This window comes from Perognathus longimembris, chromosome 28, assembly GCF_023159225.1.
Source record: "Perognathus longimembris pacificus isolate PPM17 chromosome 28, ASM2315922v1, whole genome shotgun sequence".
In the NCBI taxonomy this organism is placed as follows: Eukaryota; Metazoa; Chordata; class Mammalia; order Rodentia; family Heteromyidae; genus Perognathus; species Perognathus longimembris.
Genome location: NC_063188.1, coordinates 21688074 through 21710944, shown reverse-complemented (window position 1 = coordinate 21710944; position 22871 = coordinate 21688074). Strand labels below are relative to the sequence as shown.

The window sequence follows — 22871 nt, the reverse complement described above, 5'->3', positions numbered from 1 at the left end:
CCTCAGGGAAGGTAATTTCAGGTGTTCTATATTGTATTGAATATTAATTCTTCAGGATAATTACAGATATAAAAATGACTAGTCTATGCTGATTTCCTTGCAGGTATGGTACTAGCTCATTATCTGTAGCGCAACTCAATTTTTCTTGCTCTTGATTGTTTTCAAGTTCTTCCTTTATGCTGGTTGTAATCACACTGATTGACCTTAATTCTGCTGTTAAGCTACATAGAATTTAGACTCCTTTTCCACTTGACAATCTTTAGATATCTTAAGGTACTTATTCAATCCTCTCTCCCCTTTCTCTCACAGTTTTCCTCCCTTAGGGATAAATATGCTAAGCTGTTCCAAATATTCCTCATATGATATCATTTTCATCATCCTGTTAGCTCTCTAAGGACATTTAATGTCCCTTCTAAAATGTGTTTGGAACTGGAAATAGTATTCAGTATGTAGTTGAATTGGATGTGGATGTTGCACATCTGGACACTAATGTAGCCTGAGGTTGTAAGTTTTTTAGCAACCATGTAATGTTGGCTCATAATGAATTTATAATTAACTAAAATACCAAGGTTTTAAATCTGGAACTTTGCCTTCATGTGACTTCATCCCAAACCAAGCCCCCATTTTTCTTACTTATGCAACTGGTTTATAAAACCTTACACTTACATTCATTAAGTTTTGTCTTAGTAGCTTATCATTCCTCCTTAGCTTCAAATCTTGGTTAAAAATTTTTTTTTGTTCTGGTCTGGGGCTTGAACTTAAGTCCTGGGCGCTGTGCCTGAGTTTTTGTACTCATCTAATGCTCTACCACTTTGAGCCACAGTACCATTTTTGGCTTTTTGGTAGTTAATTTTTGGCTGTTTAGTAGTTAATAAGAGTCTAATGCACTTTCCTGCCTGGGCTGGCTTTGAACCATAATCCTCAGATCTCAACCTCTTGAGTACCTAGGATTACAGGCATGAGCCACTGGTCCCTGGCTTAAACAGAATATTTTAAAGTGGGCAGTGTGTATGCTTACTTGAAAGCACTTTTAATGGTGAGCAGGTCCTACTTATAAGCCTATGTTAATTTTATGTTTGAAGTACTTAGTTTCAATTTAGAAAGCAAGATACGTCCTACAATCATAGGTAGCCTTTTTCTGGCTTTCTTTTTTGTGTGAGCCAGTACTGGGGCTTGAACTCAGGCCTAGGTGCTGTCCCTGAGCTTCTTGCTCAAGGCTAGTGTTCTACTACTTGAGCCATAGCTCCAATTCCAGCTTTTTGGTGTTTATTTAGTGATAAGAGGCTAACAGGTTTTTCTACATGGTCCAGCTTTGAACTGCAATCCTCAGATCGCAACCTCTCCTGAGTAGCTAGGATTATAGGCACGACACCAGCTATGCTTCTTGGGTTTTATCATCCAGTTTATTATGCTGACTCAACAGATGACTTTGAAACTATTGTGAGAATGTTTTCAGTCATTGACAAATGGTTAAGTCATGAAGACTACATTTTAGAAACCTATTTTATATAGATATAACTAAGGTCTTGATCTTAGATATCTATCATCCATCCATCCATTCATCTGTTTCTATCTATCTATCTGTCTCAATACCATCATAATTTGACAAGGCCAAGAAGGCTACAGTTCACTGCCAGCTTGTGACAGAGAAGCCTTGTGTTGACTATTATCGGAAAGATGGATATTGTAAAACAGATTATGCTAACAAAAACATCTTACAATTCTCCCCAATTCTAAATTAATGTACAAATGAAATATAGTCATTATGACTTTGCTCTCCTGCCCCCTTTATTTTAGCTAGGACCTTGAATTGGAGCTGTTTCTGCCTTAGTCTTATAAGTGATGGTGTTTTTTTTTTCTGTCATGGGGCTTGAATTCTGGGCCTGGGCACTGTCCCTGAGCTCTTCAGCTCAAGGCTAGCACTCTACCATTTGAGCCACAGCGCCACTTCTGGTGTTCTGGTAGTTAATTGGAGAGAAGAGTCTCACGGACTTTCCAGCCCGGGCTGGCTTTGAACCTCAATCCTCAGATCTCAGCCTCCAAAGTAGCTAGGATTACAGGTGTGAGCCACCAGCACCTGGCAGTAAATTTATTTTTAAGATTTTATCTTTATTCTTTAATTGACATAGTACCTATACATATCTTTGGGGTCCAATGTAGAATCTCACTATACATATGTAATGTGTAATGATCAGATCAGCATAATTGGCATATCTATTACCTCAAACATTAATTGTTCTTTGTACTTCAAAATCCTGTCTACTAGCAGTTTTTGAAATATTAAGCTGTGGTCAACTATAGTTGTCTACTGTGCTATGGGACTTTAGGCCATTATTCTTCCTGTATGATGTGGTGGTGCATGTCTGTAATCCCAGCACTTAAGAGGCTGTCATGAGGATCATGACTTGAGGCCAGACTGGGCTACATAGTGAGATCTTGTATCAAAAACCATTATCCTGCTGCTGTGGCTCATGCCTCTAATCCTAGCTACTCAGAAGGCTGAGATCTGAGGATCATGGTTCAGAGCCAGTCCAAGCTGGAAAGGCCATGAGACTCTTATCTCCAATTAACCAGAAAACTAGAAGTGGTGCTGTGGCTCAAGTGGTAGAGCACTAGCCTTGAGCTGAAGAGCTCAGGGACAGCACACAGGCCCAGAGCTCAAGCCCCACGACTGACAAACAAGCAAAAACCATTATCCTGTTCAGCTGTACCCTGCTGCCCAAGACCACCCTTTCTCCATCTCCCAACATCTTTCCCAGACTTTAGTGACTACTGTTCTTTCTTTCTTTTTTTAAATTTAATTTTATTGTCAAGATGATATACAGATGGGTTATAGTTACATATGTAAGGTAGTGGATACATTTTTTTCCAGTCCTGGGGCTTGAACTCAGGGCCTGAGCACTATCCCTGGCTTCTCTTTGCTCAAGGCTAGCACTCTGCCACTTGAGCCACAGTGCTACTTCTGGCCGTTTTCTATGTAGGTGGTGCTGGGGAATCAAACCCAGGGCTTCATGTATGCTAGGCAAGCACTCTACCACTAGGCCACATTCCCAGCCCCAGTTCAATTATTTTTTTATCCTTCAGATAATAGTTATCTTTTTTTGATTTGTAGTGATAGTGATATATTTTTACATGTGTGTTGGCTATTTGTATATCCTCTTTTGAGATATACCTATTCAAGTTATACAACCATTATTATTAGCATACATTATTTATACAAAGGAAGTTTCATTGTGACATTTTTACACACATGTATACAGTATATCTGAATCAACCCCCATTACTCTTTAGTCCTCTCCCCATGAAAACAATTTCAACCGGTTTAATTTTTTCATACATGCAGATAAACAATATTCATCCTCATCCTCTCATTAAACATCCCCCTCCTACTGGTACCTCCCTAACAGAGTCTATTTTACCTTTTTTTTTTTTTTTTTGGCCAGTCCTGGGCCTTGGACTCAGGGCCTGAGCACTGTCCCTGGCTTCTTCCCGCTCAAGGCTAGCACTCTGCCACCTGAGCCACAGCGCCCCTTCTGGCCGTTTTCCGTATATGTGGTGCTGGGGAACCGAGAGCTTCATGTGTAGGTGGCAAGTGCTCTTGCCACTAGGCCATATTCCCAGCCTCACTGATATTTTCATACATGCCTATATTATACTGTGGTCAAGTGAACCCTCTGTATTACTTTCTTTTCCTCATCCCCTGAGTTGTGACTATTCTTTTATTTGCGTTTGGCAAGCATCTACTGAACAAAGTATGGCAGATTCCTAAGAACCAGGTTTGTCTCATTGCTAAGGGAGTGACCACATGATCTGATTTGCTTGGAGCAAACTTGAGTGTTCTTTGTAGTTACTAGTAGCCTCATTTTTCACTTTGAAAAGTATGTAGCTTTAGGGGATAAATTATCTTGCCATCTTTCTCATAACCCAACTGACTGATTTTAGTATTTTATCTGGGTTAAACATTACACAGCTAAAATTTGCCAGCACTAATGAGGCTGCTAAAGCCTCTTTTGAACAGATTGTTCCTTGACCAGAAGAAACTGCAATCAAGGTCTTCAAATACTTAGAATTGTTCTCTAGAGGGCAGTATTTGTGTGTGTGAGCTTGTGTGTGTATATTTCATTTACAAAAAATGAACCCTTGTTTATGTATGAAAATCAGAATCATTTGATATTTTAAAGAACATGTTCGGATCAATATTCTAAATATTTATTGCTAAGCAAAAAAGGAAAAATATATTAAAATTAATTCATTGACATTCTGAGTATTCATTTCTCTTTGAATTGTAAAAGTTGAACTTGGATGCCTTGAATATACAATGATCAATTATAACAATTATGCATACTTTAAGAATCTGCATGTTTTATGCTCTTTCATGTTTTTCATTATATAGTTTACATGTTGAGTACATATAATGCATTCTTTGCCATAGTTTTTATGTTTATAAATGAGCACTTAAAATTAGTAGTTCTGTTTTACTTGTTCAAGTATTATTTTCCTTGAAATAGAAAACAGAAGGGATGGCTCAATCATTTTTCTTTTCCCTTCTTTTTTTTTGTCAGTCCTGGGGCATGAACTCAGGGCCTGAGCACGGTCCCTGGCTTTGTTTTTTTTTTTTTTTTTTTTTTTTTTGGCCAGTCCTGGGCCTTGAACTCAGGGCCTGAGCACTGTCCCTGGCTTCTTCCCGCTCAAGGCTAGCACTCTACCACTCGAGCCACAGCGCCACTTCTGGCTTTTTCTATATTTGTGGTGCTGAGGTGGGCTTCATGTATATTAGGCAAGCACTCTACCAGTAGGCCGTATTCCCAGTCCCTCTTTTTTCTTTTTGCTTTTTTGGTCAATCATGGGGCTTGAACTCTGGGTGTGGGTGCTGTCCCTGAGATCTTTAGCTCAAGGCTAGTGCTTCTACCACAGCACCACTTCTGATTTTCTGGTGGTTAATTGGGGATAAGAATCTCAGGGACTTTCCTGCCCAGGCTGGCTTTGAACCATGATCCTAAGATCTCAGCCTCTTGAGTAGCTAGGATTAAATGAGTGAGCCACCGGCACCTGGCTGGTATGGCTCAATCTTAGGGCACTTGCCTAGTGTGCACAAGTCCCTGAGTTCAATTCTCAGTAATGCAAAAAAAATTTTTAAGAGAGAAAAAGCAGGTGGGGCATGTGTGTAGCTCAGTGGTGGAGCTTGTGCTTAGCATTTGTGAGGCCCTAAGTTTAATTCCTAACATCAACAAAGAAAGAAACATAACAAAAATGCCAGATTTTACTTTAAGACTTGAATAATGTGGTAATACAGAACATTAATGTTTAGAAGTAGAATAAGAATATATTTGAGCAATTGTATGATTATTGTATGTCATTATTGGATATGTCATGAGCTCCCAATATCAAAAGTATGTTGCTTATGTTTCACATTTGGGGTTTCCTAATGTAATGTTCTCTTTTTAGAAAAAGTGGACAATTCCTATTTTCAAGAGAAGATGACGTTTAACAGTTTTGAAGGATCTAAAACTTGTGTACCTGCAGACCTCAATAAGGATGAAGAATTTGTAGAAGAATATAATAGATTAAAAACTTTTGCTAATTTTCCAAGCAGTAGTCCTGTGGCAGCATCTACATTGGCCCGGGCAGGTTTTCTCTATACTGGTGAAGGAGACACTGTGCAGTGCTTTAGTTGCCATGCAGCAGTAGATAGATGGCAGTATGGAGACTCAGCAGTTGGAAGACACAGGAAGGTATCCCCAAATTGCAGATTTATCAATGGCTTTTATTTTGAAAGTAGTGCGGCCCAATCTTCAAATCCTGGTGTCCAAAATGGTCAGTACAAAGCTGAAAACTGTCTGGGAAGCAGAAATCATTTCACTCTAGACAGGCCTGAAACTCATGCAGACTATCTTCTGAGAACAGGACAGGTTGTAGATATTTCTGACACCGTATACCCAAGGAACCCTGCCATGTGTAGTGAAGAAGCCAGATTAAAGTCATTTCACAACTGGCCAGACTATGCTCACTTAACCCCCAGAGAGCTAGCTAGTGCTGGACTCTACTACACAGGTATAGATGATCAAGTGCAGTGTTTTTGTTGTGGCGGAAAACTGAAAAATTGGGAACCTTGTGACCGTGCCTGGTCAGAGCACCGACGACACTTTCCTAATTGCTTCTTTGTTTTGGGCCGCAATATTAATGTTCGAAGTGAGTCTGATGTGAGTTCTGATAGAAATTTCCCCAATTCAACACATCTTCCAAGAAATCCAGCCATGGCCGATTATGAAGCACGGATCATTACTTTTGGAATGTGGATCTATTCCGTTAACAAGGAGCAACTTGCAAGAGCTGGATTTTATGCTTTAGGTAACCTTAACCAATAAATAACTTGCTGCTGTCCTAGGTCTCCTACAAAGTAAATAAATGTCTTTAACCCCCTGAACTGGTAACGCCCTGAACTGGTAAATAAGTATAAGGTGACATAAAATATTTATCCATATTAGTCTCAGAACAATTTCAAATATAGCTTGTTTTAAAGGTTCAGAACTTGATAAAATAACTGCAATTCTGATGAGACAAATAAGATCTATGAGAAAGAATGTAACAGTTTTAGATTTTTTTAACATAAAAATTAGCCAGGCCAGGTACTGGTGGGCTCACACCTGTAATTCTAGCTACTCAGGAGGCTGAGATATGATGATTGCATTTCAAAGCCAGCCCAGGAAGGAAAGTTGGTGAGACTTATCTCCAATTAACTGGTACCCAGAACACTGGGAGTGGCACTGTGGCTCAAGTAGTAACAGTGCTCTAGCCTTAAGCCAAAGAACCTCAGAGATAGTGCACAGGCCCCAAGTTCAAGCCCCAAGACAAGCACAACTTTTTTTAATTGTACAAATGCTATTTTTAGTTGTCTTCTATAAAATACCTCGAATGAATCAGTTAATGTATATATTTCCTCCTTAAATAATAAAGAGCATATTAATCAGATTTGAAAGTCTTCTTTTAAGCTTTGAGATTTAGATGATAGAGATTAATTTTGAGATGTTAGAATGGGTACTTGTGATTTTCCTTGTCTGTCTGCTTAGGTGAAGGTGATAAAGTGAAGTGCTTCCATTGTGGAGGAGGGCTAACTGATTGGAAGCCTAGTGAAGACCCTTGGGAACAACATGCCAAGTGGTATCCAGGGTAAGATATTTAAATGTTCATTCAGTAACGGGCAAGTTGAAGAGTATGCAGTGGAGAGACTTGAATTATTTTTCACCTCAACTATTTTTGCCTTCACTATGGCTTGAAATTCACACCAGGTTTATAAAAATGGGGTCACCTACTTTATAGGAAAAAAAGGCACCTAAGACTTCTCTGGTGACCAAAACACTCACTGCTTACATAGTATACCACTGCATTCATATGGTTCCATTTCTAAACACCAAATTAGAAAATGTATACTTGGTTTTTCCGCAATGAGTATGGAAGACCCACAGTTCCACGAGGAATCCTTAAAGAGCCATCATAATGTCATTGATCTTTTTCTTTTTATTTTTATTTTTTTGCCAGTCCTGACCCAGGCTTGAGCACTGTCCCTGACTTCTCTTTGCTCAAGGCTAGCACTCTGCCACTTGAGCCACAGCGCCACTTCTGGACATTTTCTATATATGTGGTGCCGGGGAATCGAACCCAGGGCTTCAGGTATACGAGTCAAGCACTCTTGCCACTAGGCCATATCCCCAGCACCTCTTTTCCTTTTTCTTTTCTTTTTTTTTTTTTTTGTTGTGGGACTTGAACTCTGGGCCTGGTCGCTATCCCTGAGTTCTTTTTGCTCAAGGCTAGGACTCCCCACTTTGAGCCATAGCACCACTTCCGTTTTCTGGTAGTTAATTGGAGATAATGGGGACTTTTCAGCCTGGGCTGGCTTTGATCATGATCCTCAGATCTCAGCCTCCTGAATAGGTAGGATTACAGGTGTGAGCCACTAGCACCCAGCTGTCATTGATTTCTTGGTTTTATTTTTTGGCCAGTCCTGGGGCTTGAATTCGGGGCCTGGGCACTGTCCCTGAGCTTCCATTGCTCAAGGCTAGCACTCTACCACTTGAGCCACAGCATCACTTCCAGCTTTTTCTGTTTATATTGTACTGAGGAATCATACCCAGGGCTTCATGCATGCTAGGCAATCACTCTACCACTAAGCCACGTTCCTAGCCTGTCACTGATTTTGACATGCAATTGGTCATGTTTTAGGATTTCTGAAATAGGACTGACTGATGGTGGATCATAATGCAATTGACACATTTTAGGTGGTACCTACAGAATTGTACTTACAGTCAGTGGTGTTTTAGGATGAAGTCCTGTAAATGTCTCTACCATTTTACCTCTTGTCCAAGCCTGGCACTTGTGACTCACAGGTATAATCCTTGTTTCCTAGGAGGCTGAGATCTGAAGATCGTATTTCCAATTAATCACCAAAAAGCTAGAAGTAGAACTGTGGCTCAAGTGGTAGAGTCAGTGGTCAGAACATAGCCCCTGGACCAGCCTTAAATTGTAAAATAAAATAAAATATATACACAAGTGATAGGAATTTCTGGCCTACAAAAATAGTCCAAATTCATAATTATCATTTGAAAAATACTTTTACCCTTAAACAACATTTAAAAAGATTGAAAGTGAAGATTTTATATGTACAATGGTTAATCCTGTAAATAAAACCTGTTAGGAAGATTAACTAAACTTCGTAAAAAATGTCAAGGTGTTAATTTCATAACTCTTGCTTAAAAGTTGAAAGTTCTAGAGTTGATGTTTTGCTCTATTAACATTAGCAATAATTTTTAACTTTAAAATGAGATTGGGCAGAGAATTGGGTAGCATTTCACATTGTAGCTCTTTAGAAACAATAAAAAGTAAGTTAATGGAATTAGTGTGATGGAGATTTGCTAATACTTTACTAATTTATCAACTACTACTACTAAAGTTCAATCTTCCATTGTTTAGCTGTAAATATCTATTGGAAGAAAAGGGACAAGAATATATAAACAATATTCACTTAACCCATTCACCTGAGGAGTCTCTGGTAAGTCCTATTTTGAATAGTAATATGTTTTAAAATACCATATCATTTGTTTTATAATTATTTTTTCATGGAAAATTTATGACTTAGGGTTGTATATTAGTAGATTATGGTGAGCTTCAAAGGGAAAAACTTGAAGAGAACCTCTTACTCTTAACATGAAGGGAATTTGTGATAAGGGAATCAAGATGAGCGGATTATAGTATCACTATAGATAGAAATGGGATTGAAAAGCTAAATCAACAAAGTCTCTTCTTACCTTTCTGAAATTGCACTTCTGTATAATGTTCTTTGCTCTTTTTGCTTGTTTTGCATACAATATTTAAAATCTCACAAATGTATCTAAATGGATAGGATGAATTGGGGTTGCCAATGCATTGGTAAAAATGTGCAAAGAACTAGAATAGGAAACTGAAGTTTCCACCAAGGCTTTGCCACTCTTTGTTTTACAACCATGCAGTTATTTAATTTTAATTTTTGTCAGTCATGGGGCTTGAACTCTGGGCCTGGGCACTGTCCCTGAGCTCTTCAGCTCAAGGCTAGTGCTCTACCACTTGAGCCACAGCACCACTTCTGGTATTCTGGTGGTTAATTGGAGATAATAATCTCACGGACTTTCCTGCCCAGGCTGAACAGGATCCTCAGATCTCAGCCTCTTGAATAGTGAGGATTACAGGGGTGAGCCACCAGTTCCCGGACAGCTATTTAGTTTCTAGACTCAGCTTGTGATGAGATTGGATTAGATAGTCTTCATTTCCTTCTGCTTCATCAGGCAGTGCGGTTTGTGAATATTCATGGTTTAAATCAGAATAAAGCCAGTTTATGTCAAATTTATGATTAATGTAAATTTTCAGTTTGAAGTAATTGGTTTCTATCAAAAAAATTCTTACTTATAATTCACATTTCTATTTTAGGTAAGAACTGCTGAAAAAACACCATCACTAACTCAAAGAATCGGTAAATGTGCTTATTAAACTAAATACAATTGTAATTTTGCTACCAATTTATTATAGTTGCTACTTGTGTGGTGACAGAATAAGCAACATGATGTGTTCATTACATATTGTTATAAATTTAAGAATTTAATGAAATGCTTCATAGTTTGTTTGTTTTTTTTTTTTGCCAGTCCTGGGCTTGAACTCAGGGCCTGAGCACTGTCCCTGGCTTCTTTTTGCTCAAGGCTAGCACTCTACCACTTGAGCCACAGTACCACTTCTGGCTTTTTCTATATATGTGGTGCTGAAGAATCAAACCCCTGGCTTCATGTATGTGGGGCAAGCACTCTACCACTAGGCCATATTCCCAGAACTGCTTCATAGTTTTAAGTCAGATATTTCTGTATTAAGAGTTAGTATAGCCAGGTAGCAGTTGGCTCATGCCTGTAATCCTATCTATTCTGGAAGCTGAGATCTGAGGATTGCAATATGAAGCCAGCCCTGACAGGAAAGTCTCTGAGGCTCTTATCTCCAATTAGCCACAAAACACCAGAAGTGGAGCTGTGGTTCAAGGGGTAGAGTGCTAGCCTTAAGCACAAAAGGTCAGTGACAGTGGTCAGGCCCAGAATTCAAGCTCCAGGACTGGCAATATAAAAGTACATTGAAAAAACATTGGAAAATAAAATGTCACTATAAAATCAGGTGTGATAGTACATACCTGTAATTTCCTTATTTAGGAGGCTAAAGCAGGAGGGTTGCAAGTTCAAGGAATTCCTGGGCTATAAAGTGATTTTGAACCCAACTGGACCTCAAAGCTAGACCCTATCTCAAAAAAAAGTACAAGATGTGTGCTCATACCTCTAGTCCCTACCTACTCAGGAGGCAGAGGCAACAAGATCACTTGAGGCTAGGACTTCCATGACAGACTGGGCAATAAAATGACCTCTATGTCTAAAAAAAGTCATATGGCCTAAGGACAAGGCTGAAATGATAGAGCATTGTTACCTACTGTGCTTGAGGCCTAGGATTCAATTCCCAGTACTGTAATAAGATCAACAAAGAGGTTTTTCTAAAATTTTTAAAATTTATTTCTTTAAGTGAAGATGTCAGTATAGCTTTTGAACAGTTAGATTTTCCATGTTTAGAAAAGGCCAAAAATAGTTTTCCTTACCCAGCTTCCTTACAAAGAGGTGAGGCTTGGTTTGTTTACTTCTTACTGCCTCATGGAGTGGTAGAGAGTTATATTGCATTCATAATAGACATCTTGGGGCTGGGAATATGGCCTAGTGGCAAGAGCGCTTGTCTCTTATACATGAAGCCCTGGGTTTGATTCCTCAGCACCACATATATAGAAAAGGCCAGAAGTGGCGCTGTGGTTCAAGTGGCAGAGTGCTAGCCTTGAGCAAGAAGAAGCCAAGGGACAGTGCTCAGGCCCTGAGTCCAAGCCCCAGGACTGGCCAAAAAAAAAAAAAAAAAGGAATATATTGTTATCCCTATTTTTCAGATGAAGAAATGAGATCTTAAGTGACCTATCTAATCAGTCACATTATACATTGTTAATGGAACTAGAACTGTAAACAGGTCTTCTGAATCCTTTACCTATACTACAGATCTCATTTTCATTTTAGGCAGCATGTTTCAAAAGTAGAAAGTTTAATTTAGAATGTCTGGTGATTCTCCACTCCTTAAGCTTATAGCATCATCTGTTTAGTGTCTTAAAGATTATATAGCAAGAGGATTCTATGTATATTCAAAAGTATGTTTGAGGAGTGCTACTTAGATATTTGATGTTGATTTTGCAATGAGCATAAACAATGAAATTTAAGAAATCAAACTAGAAGAAGTTATTCCTAAAGATTTTAGGTCTGGCCGGGGTCTGAATGGTAGAACTAAACATGCCTAAATTCAATTTCAGCAGTGAAAAGGAAAGAAACACTTTTTTGTGTGTACCAGTACTGAGGCTTAAACTTGGGGCCTTGAGGTTTTTCTTTTTTGGTCAGTTGTGGGGCTTGAACTCAGGGCCTGGACTTTGTCCTTGAAATTTTTTGTTCAAGGCTACGAGTTTGAGCCACAGCCCCACTTCCAGCTTTCTGGTGGTTAATTGGATATTAATTGGATTTTCTGGTGGTTAATTGGAAAGTCTCATGGACTTTTTCCCAGGCTGGCTTTGAACCTTGATCCTCAGATCTCAGCCTCCTCACTAGCTAGAATTACAGGCTTGAGCCACCAGCACCTATCTGGTACCTTGAGCTTTTGCTTTGCTCTACCACTCAACTCTATAATTTTACCACTTGAGCCATTTACACATTTATATTCAGGTCTTTGGGCCACTATGAATTAAATTTTGTATATGTTATCAAGAAGAACTCCATTTTATTCTTTTTCATGTGGACATCAACTTGTATACACTCTTGGTTTTCAGCAGGTTATATTTGAGATATCTGCTGGATATCTAAGTACAAAGATATTTAAGCCAGATCCTCCTAGCTACTAGAAGGATTGCACTCCAGAGCTCCTGGGCCTCCTTTATCTCAGCCAACCAGCTGGATGAGATCATACATACCTGTCATCTATGTGAGACACATAGATAATATTACAGTCCAGGGCTGGCCCCAGGCAAAAACATTATCTGAAACATAACTAAAGTGAAGGACTAAAAATAACTAAAATGAAAATGGACTGAATATGTGACTAAACAAAATAAAGTCTTTGGAGAGAGAATTCGAAAAGGCCTGGGTGAGGGAATGGCTAGGGACATCTAATCTGGTAAGCAAAAATGAGGGAGCTAGCAAAACAGATTGCAGAAACACGTCAAAAGTGAGAGAATTTGACTACAGCTGCCCTCTGCGTAACTTCACCTAGTAATCCTAAAAGCCACTTAAATTTAGCATTCTTAAAACCACCCAGCCACTCCGACCAAATCAGCTCCTGGTCTTTTTCCTCCTACGTTAGTTAATAGCATCAAAGTTCACAAAGTCACCTAGTAATTTGAGTCATTCTAAGCTCTTTGTTCTCCTTAGTACGTCTACATTTAATTAACCACCACGTCTGATAGATTCCGTCTTTTTAATATTGTCTAGAATTCACCCTCTTCCCACTGTTGTTGCACACATCCAGACCCTTATTTTTCATAGGACTTTTGTAGTCATACAGAAACTGGAGTTTTGTCTGCATTGTAAACTCCCTACAGAATTTTTCTTTATCAAACACAAATCTTAGTTTTTGTTATCCACCAGGAAATGTTCCCTTTAATCAAATCTCTACAGCCCCTTTTCTTGTCTTGTAGAAAACATTACTGATGTCTGTGGACATAATATTACAGTACAATACTTGCTTAGCAACTGTAAGGCCCTGACTATAAAAAAAATACCTAGGGGTAGGAGATGTTGCTCAAGGGTTGAGGGCTTGCCTAGCATGCATGAGGCTTTTGATTTTATTCCCGGCACCACAAAAAAATAAAAGGTTTATTCAGTTAAATACATAAAGTATAGTTGTTTTCAACATGTAAATACACCCATATAATCTTTACCCCAATCAGAATGTAAAGCATTTCTTCTAACTTGAAGGTTTTTTTCAGCCCCCTTTCCATTCAGTACCCTTTACTGCAGATTGGTTTTGAACTTGTAAATGGAATCATGTAATTTGTACTCTTTTGTATCTGGTTCTTTGTTATGTTTGACTTATCATATCTATTAGGTTTTTCCAGGTCTTTTTGTGTTGGTAATTGTTTTTGTTTTCTTTTTGTTTGCTATGTACTATTTGAATGTACCCCACCCAGTTCATCCACTCATCTGATGTTAGGCATTTGGATTGTTTCCAATTTTGAGCTCTTATGAATAATATTGCTATGAGTATTCTTGGGCATATCTAACAGAGATGGGCATATCTAACAGAGATAGGCACTCATTTTTAATACCCAAGAGTGGAATTGATGAGTGAGAATCCAAGTCTCCTTTCTAAGCATATATTCTATATTCCAATTTGGAGTGACATAAAAGTGAACATGCAGCCTGGCGCCAGTGGCTTACTCTTAGAATCCTAGCTACTCTGGAGGCTGTGATCTGAGAATTATAGTTTGAAGCCAAACTGAGCAGAAAACTGTGAGTTTATCTCCAGTTAACTGACAAAAAGACATGGCTCAAATGGTAGAGTGCCAGTCTTGAGCAGAAAAAGCTTAGGGAAAGTACCCAGGCCCTGAGTTCAATCCCTAGTATTGGCACACATACCAAAAAGAAAGATAAAAAGAAAAGTAAGATTGCATTAACTTTCTTTTTGTTCTTGCCAGTCCTGGGGCTTGAACTCAAGGCTTGTCCTTAGCTTCTTTTTGCTCAGGGCTAGCTCTCTGCCACTTGAGCAACAGTGCCACTTCTGGCTCTTTCCATGTATGTGGTGCTGAGGAATTGAACCCAGGGCTTCATGTATGTGAGGCAAGCACTCTACCACTAGCCCATATTCTCAGCCCTGCATTAACTTTTATGTGTTACCTATCTCAAGAACTTTAGGTGCAGAAACTAGCTGAATGTTAGGAAACTAATATAGTCCAGATCACAGACTGGGACTTCCCCTGATTTCTCAATTGTTTTTAATGAAAACTCCTGTGTTTGACTTTATACCAGTACTTACTTTTTTGCCAGTCCTGGGCACTTCTGGCCATTTTCTATATATGTGGTACTGGGGAATCGAACTCAGGGCTTCATGTATAGGAGGCAAGCACTCTTGCCACTAGGCCATATTCCCAGCCCACCAGTACTTATTTTGGTTAACTGTTAATAAGCACAGTTAATTTGAAGCTTGCTCTTTCTTTCTTTCTTTCCTTTATTTTGGTCAGTTGTGACAGGGCTTAAACTCAGGATCTGGGTGCTGTCCTTGAGCTCTTTTGCTCAAGGTACTTTACCACTTTGAGCCACAGCATCACTTTTGGTTTTGTGGTGGTTAATTGGAAATAAGAGTCGCATGGTCTTTCCTGCCCGGGCTGACTTTGAACTGAGATCCTCAGATCTCAGCTTCCTGAGTAGCTAGGATTACAGGCCGGAGCCACCAGCAGCCAGGTGTCATTGTTTTTTTTTTTTTTTTTGCCAGTCCTGGGGCTTAAACTCAGGGCCTGAGCACTGTCCCTGAGCTTCTTTTGCTTAAGGCTAATACTCTACCATTTGAGCCACATGCCACTTCATTACTCGAACCTAGGGCTTCAGGCATGGTAGGCAAGCACTCTAGCACTAAGCCACATTCCCAGCCACCTTTCTTTTATTAAAAAATAATTTTATTGGGTGAGAAAATGTAGCAATGATCCTCACTAGACACTATGTTGAAAATGAACTATACAACTTTTGGGTGGAGACAGGAGGGAAAAACTGGGAGAGAGCAAGGGAATGGGGTGACATTGTCCAAAAATAAATGTACTTGTTACCTGACTTATGTAACTGTAACCCATCTATCACCTTAATAACAATAAAAAATTGAAAATAGCTTTAGTATTATTAAGGATTTGTACAAAGAGGTTATAATACTATAAGCCAGGTAATAAGTACAGTTTTTGAACATTGTCACCCCTTCCTTCACTTTCCCCCAGTTTCACCCTCCCCTTTCCTGTCCACAGGTTGCATAGTTAAGTCTATTAATTCCTTTTTGTGAGTGTGGCTCAGGCTGATTTCATACTTATATGCTTCTCCTGTCAGTCTCTTGAGTTCTGGGCTTACAATTGTGTGTTACCACACTCAGATTGCTGTATGATTGAGTTGTGTTAATGAAAATATTTGCTTTAGTCATGTTGGTTTTTCATCCAATTTTCTTTTCAGATGATACTATCTTCCAGAATCCTATGGTACAAGAAGCTATAAGAATGGGATTCAGTTTTAAGGATATTAAGAAAATAATGGAGGAAAAAATTCAGACATCTGGGAGCAACTATATATCACTTGAGATTCTGGTTGCAGATCTAGTGAATGCTCAGAAAGATAATATACAAGATGAATCTAGTCAGACTTCATTGCAGAAGGGTATGTATGGCTGGGTTACTTTTTTGCTGGTCCTGGGGCTTGAACTCAGGGTCTGGGCTCTGTCCCTGAGCCCCCCTGTGCTCAAGGCTAACACTCTACCACTTGATCCATAGCGCCACTTCTGGCTTTTTCTGAGTAGTTTTTATTGGAGATAAGAATCTCCTGGACTTTCCTGCCTAGGTGGCTTCAAATTGTGATCCTCAGATCTCAGCCTCCTGAGGGAGTAGCTAGGATTACACATGTGGAGCCACCAGCGCCTGGCTGTGTGGCTGTTTTTTAACTATGTACTAGGATTAGGATTTGAACTCAGAATTGTGTGCTTGTTAGGCAGGTACATTACCACCTAAGCCAAACCCTATGTCTGCTTTTTTTTTTGCCAGTCCTGGGGCTTGAACTCAGGGCCTGGGCACTGTTCCTGAGTTTCTTTTGTTCTACTACTTGAGCCACAGTGCCACTTCTGGCTTTTTCTGTTTATTTGGTACTGAGGAATAAAACCCAGGGTTTCATGCGTGCTGGGTAAGCACACTACTACTAAGCCACATTCCCAGCCCCTATGTCTGCTTCTTTAAAGCACAAAAACCCTAATATCACTCCTGTGCTCATTAATTTCCCTCCTCTCACTTCTCCTTCTCTTTTTTTGTGCCCATCCTGAGGCTTGAACTCAGAGAAGACAGGTATGAGTCACTAGCACCCAGCTCACTTCTCTCTTAATGTAAACATTTTTTAGCCTTTAATAATGAAGAATTTCAAACATACAAAAAATAGAGAAGACTGTAATAAGCCCCCAGCTTCAATAATTATCAATACTTTTCTAATCATCTTATCTACCCCTCAACCCTTTTTTTTTGGCTACGGTTCTTTAACATGAGACTTCCTGTATATAATTATCTATAAATATTTCTATAAATCCAACAGATAAATATTTTTAATATTGTGTTGTTATTAAGGTGTTGTCAGGTAATGAGTACATTTTTTTGGATAATGTCAGATTAAAGATATTTCTAAACATACACTTAATACTGTGGGTTATTCTGCTTAGGCTGCTATAATAAAACAGTAGGTGACTCATATGTAGCATCTGATTCTCCCAGTTCTGAGAAGTTCAAAATCAAGGGCTGGGAATATGGCCTATTGGTAAAGTGCTCGCCTCATATACATGAAGCCCTGGGTTCGATTCCTCAGCATCACATATATAGAAAAAGCCGGAAGTGGTGCTGTGGCTCAAGTGGCAGAGTGCTAACCTTGAGCAAAAAGAAGCCAGGGACAGTACTCAGGCCCTGACTTCAAGCCCCAGGCCTGGCAAAAACAAAACAAGTTCAAAATCAAGATGCTACCTTCCCAATGAAGGCCTTGAAGAGGGCTTCCCTTTTATTGTGTCCTCACAATGAGAGGTGGTTTTGGAGGTGGGGAGGGTGTTCATAAATACTCTGGTCTTCTTCTACTTACTTATAAGGACACTAATTCCATCGTTAAGTTCTCCCCCTCATGACCTCATCTAAACCTAATCATGGTCACATGTTGTTTAACAATGGGGATATGTTCTAAGAAATGTGGTTAGGCAACTTCATTATTGTGTGAACATCATAGCATATAATTGCACAAACCTAGATAGTATAGGCTAGTCACTTGATGTGGCCTTTGAAGCAATCAAGAGAGTTGGTAAACACAAGATGTTGATATGAGGCTACTGCTGGCATGCCATAGCACACTGTTTTTTTTCCCCATAGGGTTTTTTTTTTTTTTTTGCCAGTCCTGGGGCTTGGGACTCAGGGCCTAAGCACTGTCCCTGGCTTACTTTTGCTCAAATCTATCACTTTACCACTTGAACCACAGCTCTACTTCTGGCTTTTCCTGTTTATATGGTGCTAAGGAATTGAAGCCAGGGCTTCATGCATCCTAGGCAAGCACTCTATCACTAAGCCACATTCCCAGCCCCTGGCATACTGTTTTATTATGATTTTTTTCTATGTGTGCTGGTACTGGGGTTTGAACTCAGACCCTGGGCACTCTCTCTTAGCTGTTCACTCAATATTGGTGCTTTACCACTTGAACTTCACTTCCAACTTTTTGGTATTTGGTTAAAGGGAAGATTCACACAGACTTGCCTAGACTGGCTTTGAACTCTGATCCTCAGGTCACAGTCTCCTAGGTAGTTAGAATTACAAGCGTGAACCACTGGCACCTGACATATATTAATTTCTTATCTTTCGGCATGGATCTGCTCTAATAGTAAATTGTATACTGTCAGCTTATGTTAGAAGAATAATCTATATATTACCTTTAATGATCATATGCCAGGAAATTCCTGATGTAGAAATGGGCCTTGTAGGAGGAATGTAGAATACCTTTAAAGGTGGCAAGAAGTAGTTTCCAGATATAAATTGCCTAGAGCATCACCATCTCAAGTAAATAACTGTACTAGAAAAAGGGTAATGATAGTCATGTTCGTCAGTGCTTATACTTGTTATTTATTTATTTATTTATTTATTTATTTATTTATTTATTTATTTATTTATTTATTTATTTATTTATTACGGGTCCTGGGACTTGAACTTTGGGTTTGGTTGCTGTCCCTGAGTTTTTGTGCTCAAGGCCTGTGCTCTACCACTGGAGCCACAGCTACACTTCTGGCTTTTTGGTGGTTAATTGGAGATAAGAGTCTCATGGACTTTCCTACCCAGGCAGGCATTGAACTACAGTCCTCAGATCTCAGCTTCCTGAGTAGGATTACAGGTGTGAGCCTCCAGTGCCTGGCCACACCTGACATTTTTCATTAGGTCAGTCAGAAACCTCAAGTGCAGGAGAGCCAATATTTCTGAAGATCATTCAGGTAGTTGGGGGCAGTATTCAGAGTTTTGTTGTCTCTTAGATTTTTTTAAACTGTGGCAAAATACACATAACATATAATTTACCAATTTCAGGCTGAGGATGTACATAGCCCAGTGGGAAAGTAATCGCCCAGCATGCCTCAGAACCTGCGTTCAGTCCCAGCCTACAGAAAGGGGGAAAAAAACCAATTGTCATTTTAACTGTTCTAAATATATGGTTTGATAGTGTTAAATACATTCACATTATTTTGCAAACAGTCTTCATATGTTTTTGGGGGATGGGGGAAAGGGTTGGTGCTTGGGATCAAACACAGGGCCTAATGTGTGCCAGTACAACTGATCTACATTCCCATGAGAGCCCTTAGCTTTTATTGTGCCCAGAATGATGTTTTTGAGAAGAAGATTAATCCTTTTGTCCAACTCTTCTCTAGAGAAACCTCTGGTGCACAAATGAGGCCTTATCAGTCTTCAATTTTAATCCTATCACCAGGGCCTTAAGGATCAAGGCCAGACTGGCTTACCAAATCTTTCACTAGCCTACTTTCATGCTATTTCCTTTTCAGATTCAAAGACCAAGCTTTACCTGTACACTTGTAGGCTGTGTTCTCTTGGTTAGAAATTGATTACCTCATTTCCCCTTGCCTTCAGGACCTTCCTCTCTGGGTTAATTCCTACTCCTCTTTTAGGATCCAGTCTAGGTATAATTTCCTCCAGTAGTCCTTCTTTTATGTGTGCATACGTGCACACAAGTACATACACACCCTTCCTGTGTTCTTTGTAACACCCTGTAATTTCCTTTATCATTAGAGCATATTATAATTTCCTGTTTACTTGTGTTTGTGACTCGTCTATGAACTACTGAGGGTCTGAAGTTCATAAATTTGTTAATTGTATCCCTAATGCCTTGAATTTAGTTAATTGCTTCAGTATTTGTTAAGCAAAATTAAACAATTGTTTCCCACACATGTTTCCTTGGGATATTAAAAGGACTATTACCAAAAAAAGGAGTTCCATAGTTGAACAGAGAAATGCATTATATTATTTCCAAGATGGACATACACCATACTGTATTGTGCTGAATGTGATGGCAGTTATTCCCAAATGCAGTGTTTTTTTAAACCCTAGAAATGTAAATTTTAGTGAAGGAGGCCCAGGAATATGTTACTTAAAGTGGCACAGCTGATAGAATGGTAGAATACCCACTTAGTGTACAAAGGGCTCTGAGTTCCATCCCCAACACTGACAAGGGAGGAAGAAGATGAGGGAATGGAGGGAGGGAAAAGAGAGGAAGGGAGGGAGGAAGAGAAGAGTTCAAGTCATTTATTCTATTTGAGACCAAATTTGGAAGGTATTAGTTTTGTTTTGTTTTGTTGCCAGTCCTGGGGCTTGAACTCAGGGCCTGAGCACTGTCCTTGGCTTCTTTTTGCTCAAGGCTAGCACTCTACCACTTGAGCCACAGCTCCATTTCTGGCTTTTTCTATATATGTGGTGCTGAGGAATCGAACCCAGGGCTTCATGTATGTGAGGTGAGCACTTTACCACTAGGCCATATTCCCAGCCCTGGAAAGTATTAGTATACAGTGATTACAAAGACAGTCAAGATATGTAGTACACTTGGAATCGTTCCTAGCACATAGTATTTATACTGTTACTGTTGATTACTGCTGCTTCTATTTTAACTATGTATGACCAGGAAGCACATTTTTGTATCATAATTATGAATTATACAATCAGTTCTTTGTTACCTATACATTGATGACACTCTTTCTCATCCTGATGTCTTCTTTTGGGGGGTTCTGTGGTGGGGCTTCAACTCAGGGCCCGGGCACTGTTTTCTAGTGGTTAATTGGAGATAAGAGTCTCATGGCCTTTCCAGCTAGGGCTAGCTTTGTACCGATCCTCAGATCTCAGCCTCCTAAGTAGCTAAGATTACAGGTGTGAGGCACCAGCACCCATTGTGCACTGACTTCTTCCAGACTTGTTTGATTGTCCAATTCTCTACTGGAATTTTTTGTATAAATACCTCAAAATGCCTGAGAATCCCAAATTCCTCTAGGTATGACCATTTTAGTTCCTTCCACAGCCTTCACATTCAAATACCAAATCTTACTTGTCCCACTGCAGAAGTGTCCCTCAAATGCATGTCTTCCTGGTGTGGGTATCTGGTATGCAACACTGGAATTACTCATGACCTTTCCATATGCTACTTCTTTCTTCTCTGTGTGGCAAATGGCTTCCCATGTTTAAATGTCATTCCTCCACTGTACTCCTCCCCTCTCCCATGATGCCTTCTCCAGCAAGCCTGAACAGAAGAACTTGTTCATCTTGTCCTAGAGCACTTTATACATAACTTTATAAGAGCACTTATCACTTTGTACTTTGTGCTTACCTCTATAACTTCATCTCATATTCTCCACCACTAGTGTGCTAGCTATTTAAGAACACAGGACATATGTGAGTCATCCCTCATCTCCCAGCACTTGAGTGTCAGGCACACAGTAGGGGTTCAGTAATATCTCAGTGAATTGAAACAATTAAGAAAGTCTAAAATGAGTCTGTTTCTTTTCTCTTTGTGCAGAAATTAGTACTGAAGAGCAGCTAAGGCGCCTGCAAGAGGAGAAACTTTGCAAAATCTGTATGGACAGAAATATTGCTGTAGTTTTTATTCCTTGTGGACATCTGGTCACTTGTAAACAGTGTGCGGAAGCAGTAGACAAATGTCCCATGTGCTACACAGTCATTACTTTCAAGCAAAAAATTTTTATGTCTTAACCTAGCACCATAATAGACATGTTATGTTCTTAAGACCCTGACTGAATGTGTGATGTGAACGAACAGTAAGTAGTCAGTATTGAATTTAATTTGCATTTGCTACCAAGTGGAAACAAATGTAATACCATTGTTTTAGTTGGCAGTCTAAGCACTGAATATCTGGATTTTCAGGTTATTTAGCTGTATCATTTATCCAGTTGTTTTTTATTTTTATTCAATTGAAGCCCTTGACTAAGATGCAATTTATTATAGTTGATCACAGTGTGTATTTGTAGCACATGGGCTTAGTTTTTATGTATAAGTGAACTCATCATTTGAATTTTTCATTCATTTCAGAGAAGTTTAACAAGTGGGACATTCTGTATGAATGTGAAGATTAGTGCTAATCTCCCTAATCACATTATTTGTGTTGAGTGAAAATGGAATGAACTGTTCCATGCATGTAGAATGATAGAAATTATCTTTAGATGTTTGTTTTTATGTTTTAGGTTAATATTTTCTTTTAAAATTATAAACATGTGTAAATGACTGCGGGGGGGATAGTACTGTGGTTTGAACTCTGTGCTTGTTAAGAGCAGGCATTCTACTTCTTGAGTCATGCCGCTAGCCCTTTTTGCTCTAATTGTTATTTGTTTTTGAGATAGTATCTCACTTTCTGTCTGGCCCACCTTGGACCACAATCCTCCTATTTACACTTTTAGCTGTAGCTGGGATGGTAGGCGCATATTACTGTGCCCAGCCTTTTCTGTTGAGATGGTATCTCACCAACTTTTTACTACAACTGGACTGTAATTGTGATCTTCCCTATCTCTGCCTCCAATATAGCTAGAATACAGGTGTGAGCCACTGGCACCTACCCTGTGTAAATGGTTTTTTAAAAAAAGATTCTACCACTTCTAAAAGGATGTTTAATAATAGACTACCATTTAGACAACATATACTGACATAAAAAGATGTAAGTGTAAATGCAATGGCAAAATAACATGTATAGTATGAGCTAAGTCAAGGCGTCTGTATTTTGTATGTGTATAAAACAAAATATTTGGAAATATTATAAACCCAACTCTTAAAAATGTGATTTTTCTTCTTGGGGGAGGGATTGGGACCTACGGGGCCTACAAGAACCCTTTCTTTTTATTTTGTTTGAGTTTTTGTACATGTGTATTGCTTTTGTAATCAGAATTTTAGGAACTATTTTAATGATTTAAAGGCTTAGGCATGTTCAAACGCCTGCAAAACTACTTATGGCTCAGTTTTAGTTTTTCATAATCCAGAAAGTCAGGGAGTTAACTTTTTTGGT

General features: G+C 39.2%; 1 protein-coding gene across 6 annotated transcripts in view; it reads left to right on the top strand.

Annotated features, from left to right (window-relative positions):
• LOC125343374 (X-linked inhibitor of apoptosis) overlaps positions 1-22120 on the top strand; it is a 38852-nt gene extending 16732 nt beyond the window's left edge. For all 6 annotated transcript variants that reach the window (XM_048335755.1, XM_048335757.1, XM_048335759.1 and 3 more), the window contains 6 exons: positions 5446-6348; positions 7068-7167; positions 8965-9043; positions 9955-9997; positions 15771-15971; positions 21378-22120. In XM_048335755.1, coding sequence (XP_048191712.1) covers positions 5478-6348; positions 7068-7167; positions 8965-9043; positions 9955-9997; positions 15771-15971; positions 21378-21571 — 1488 coding nt within the window. In that variant the 5' untranslated portion in view covers positions 5446-5477 and the 3' untranslated portion in view covers positions 21572-22120. The remainder of the gene's footprint in view (positions 1-5445; positions 6349-7067; positions 7168-8964; positions 9044-9954; positions 9998-15770; positions 15972-21377) is intronic.
• Positions 22121-22871: the final 751 nt, after the last annotated feature.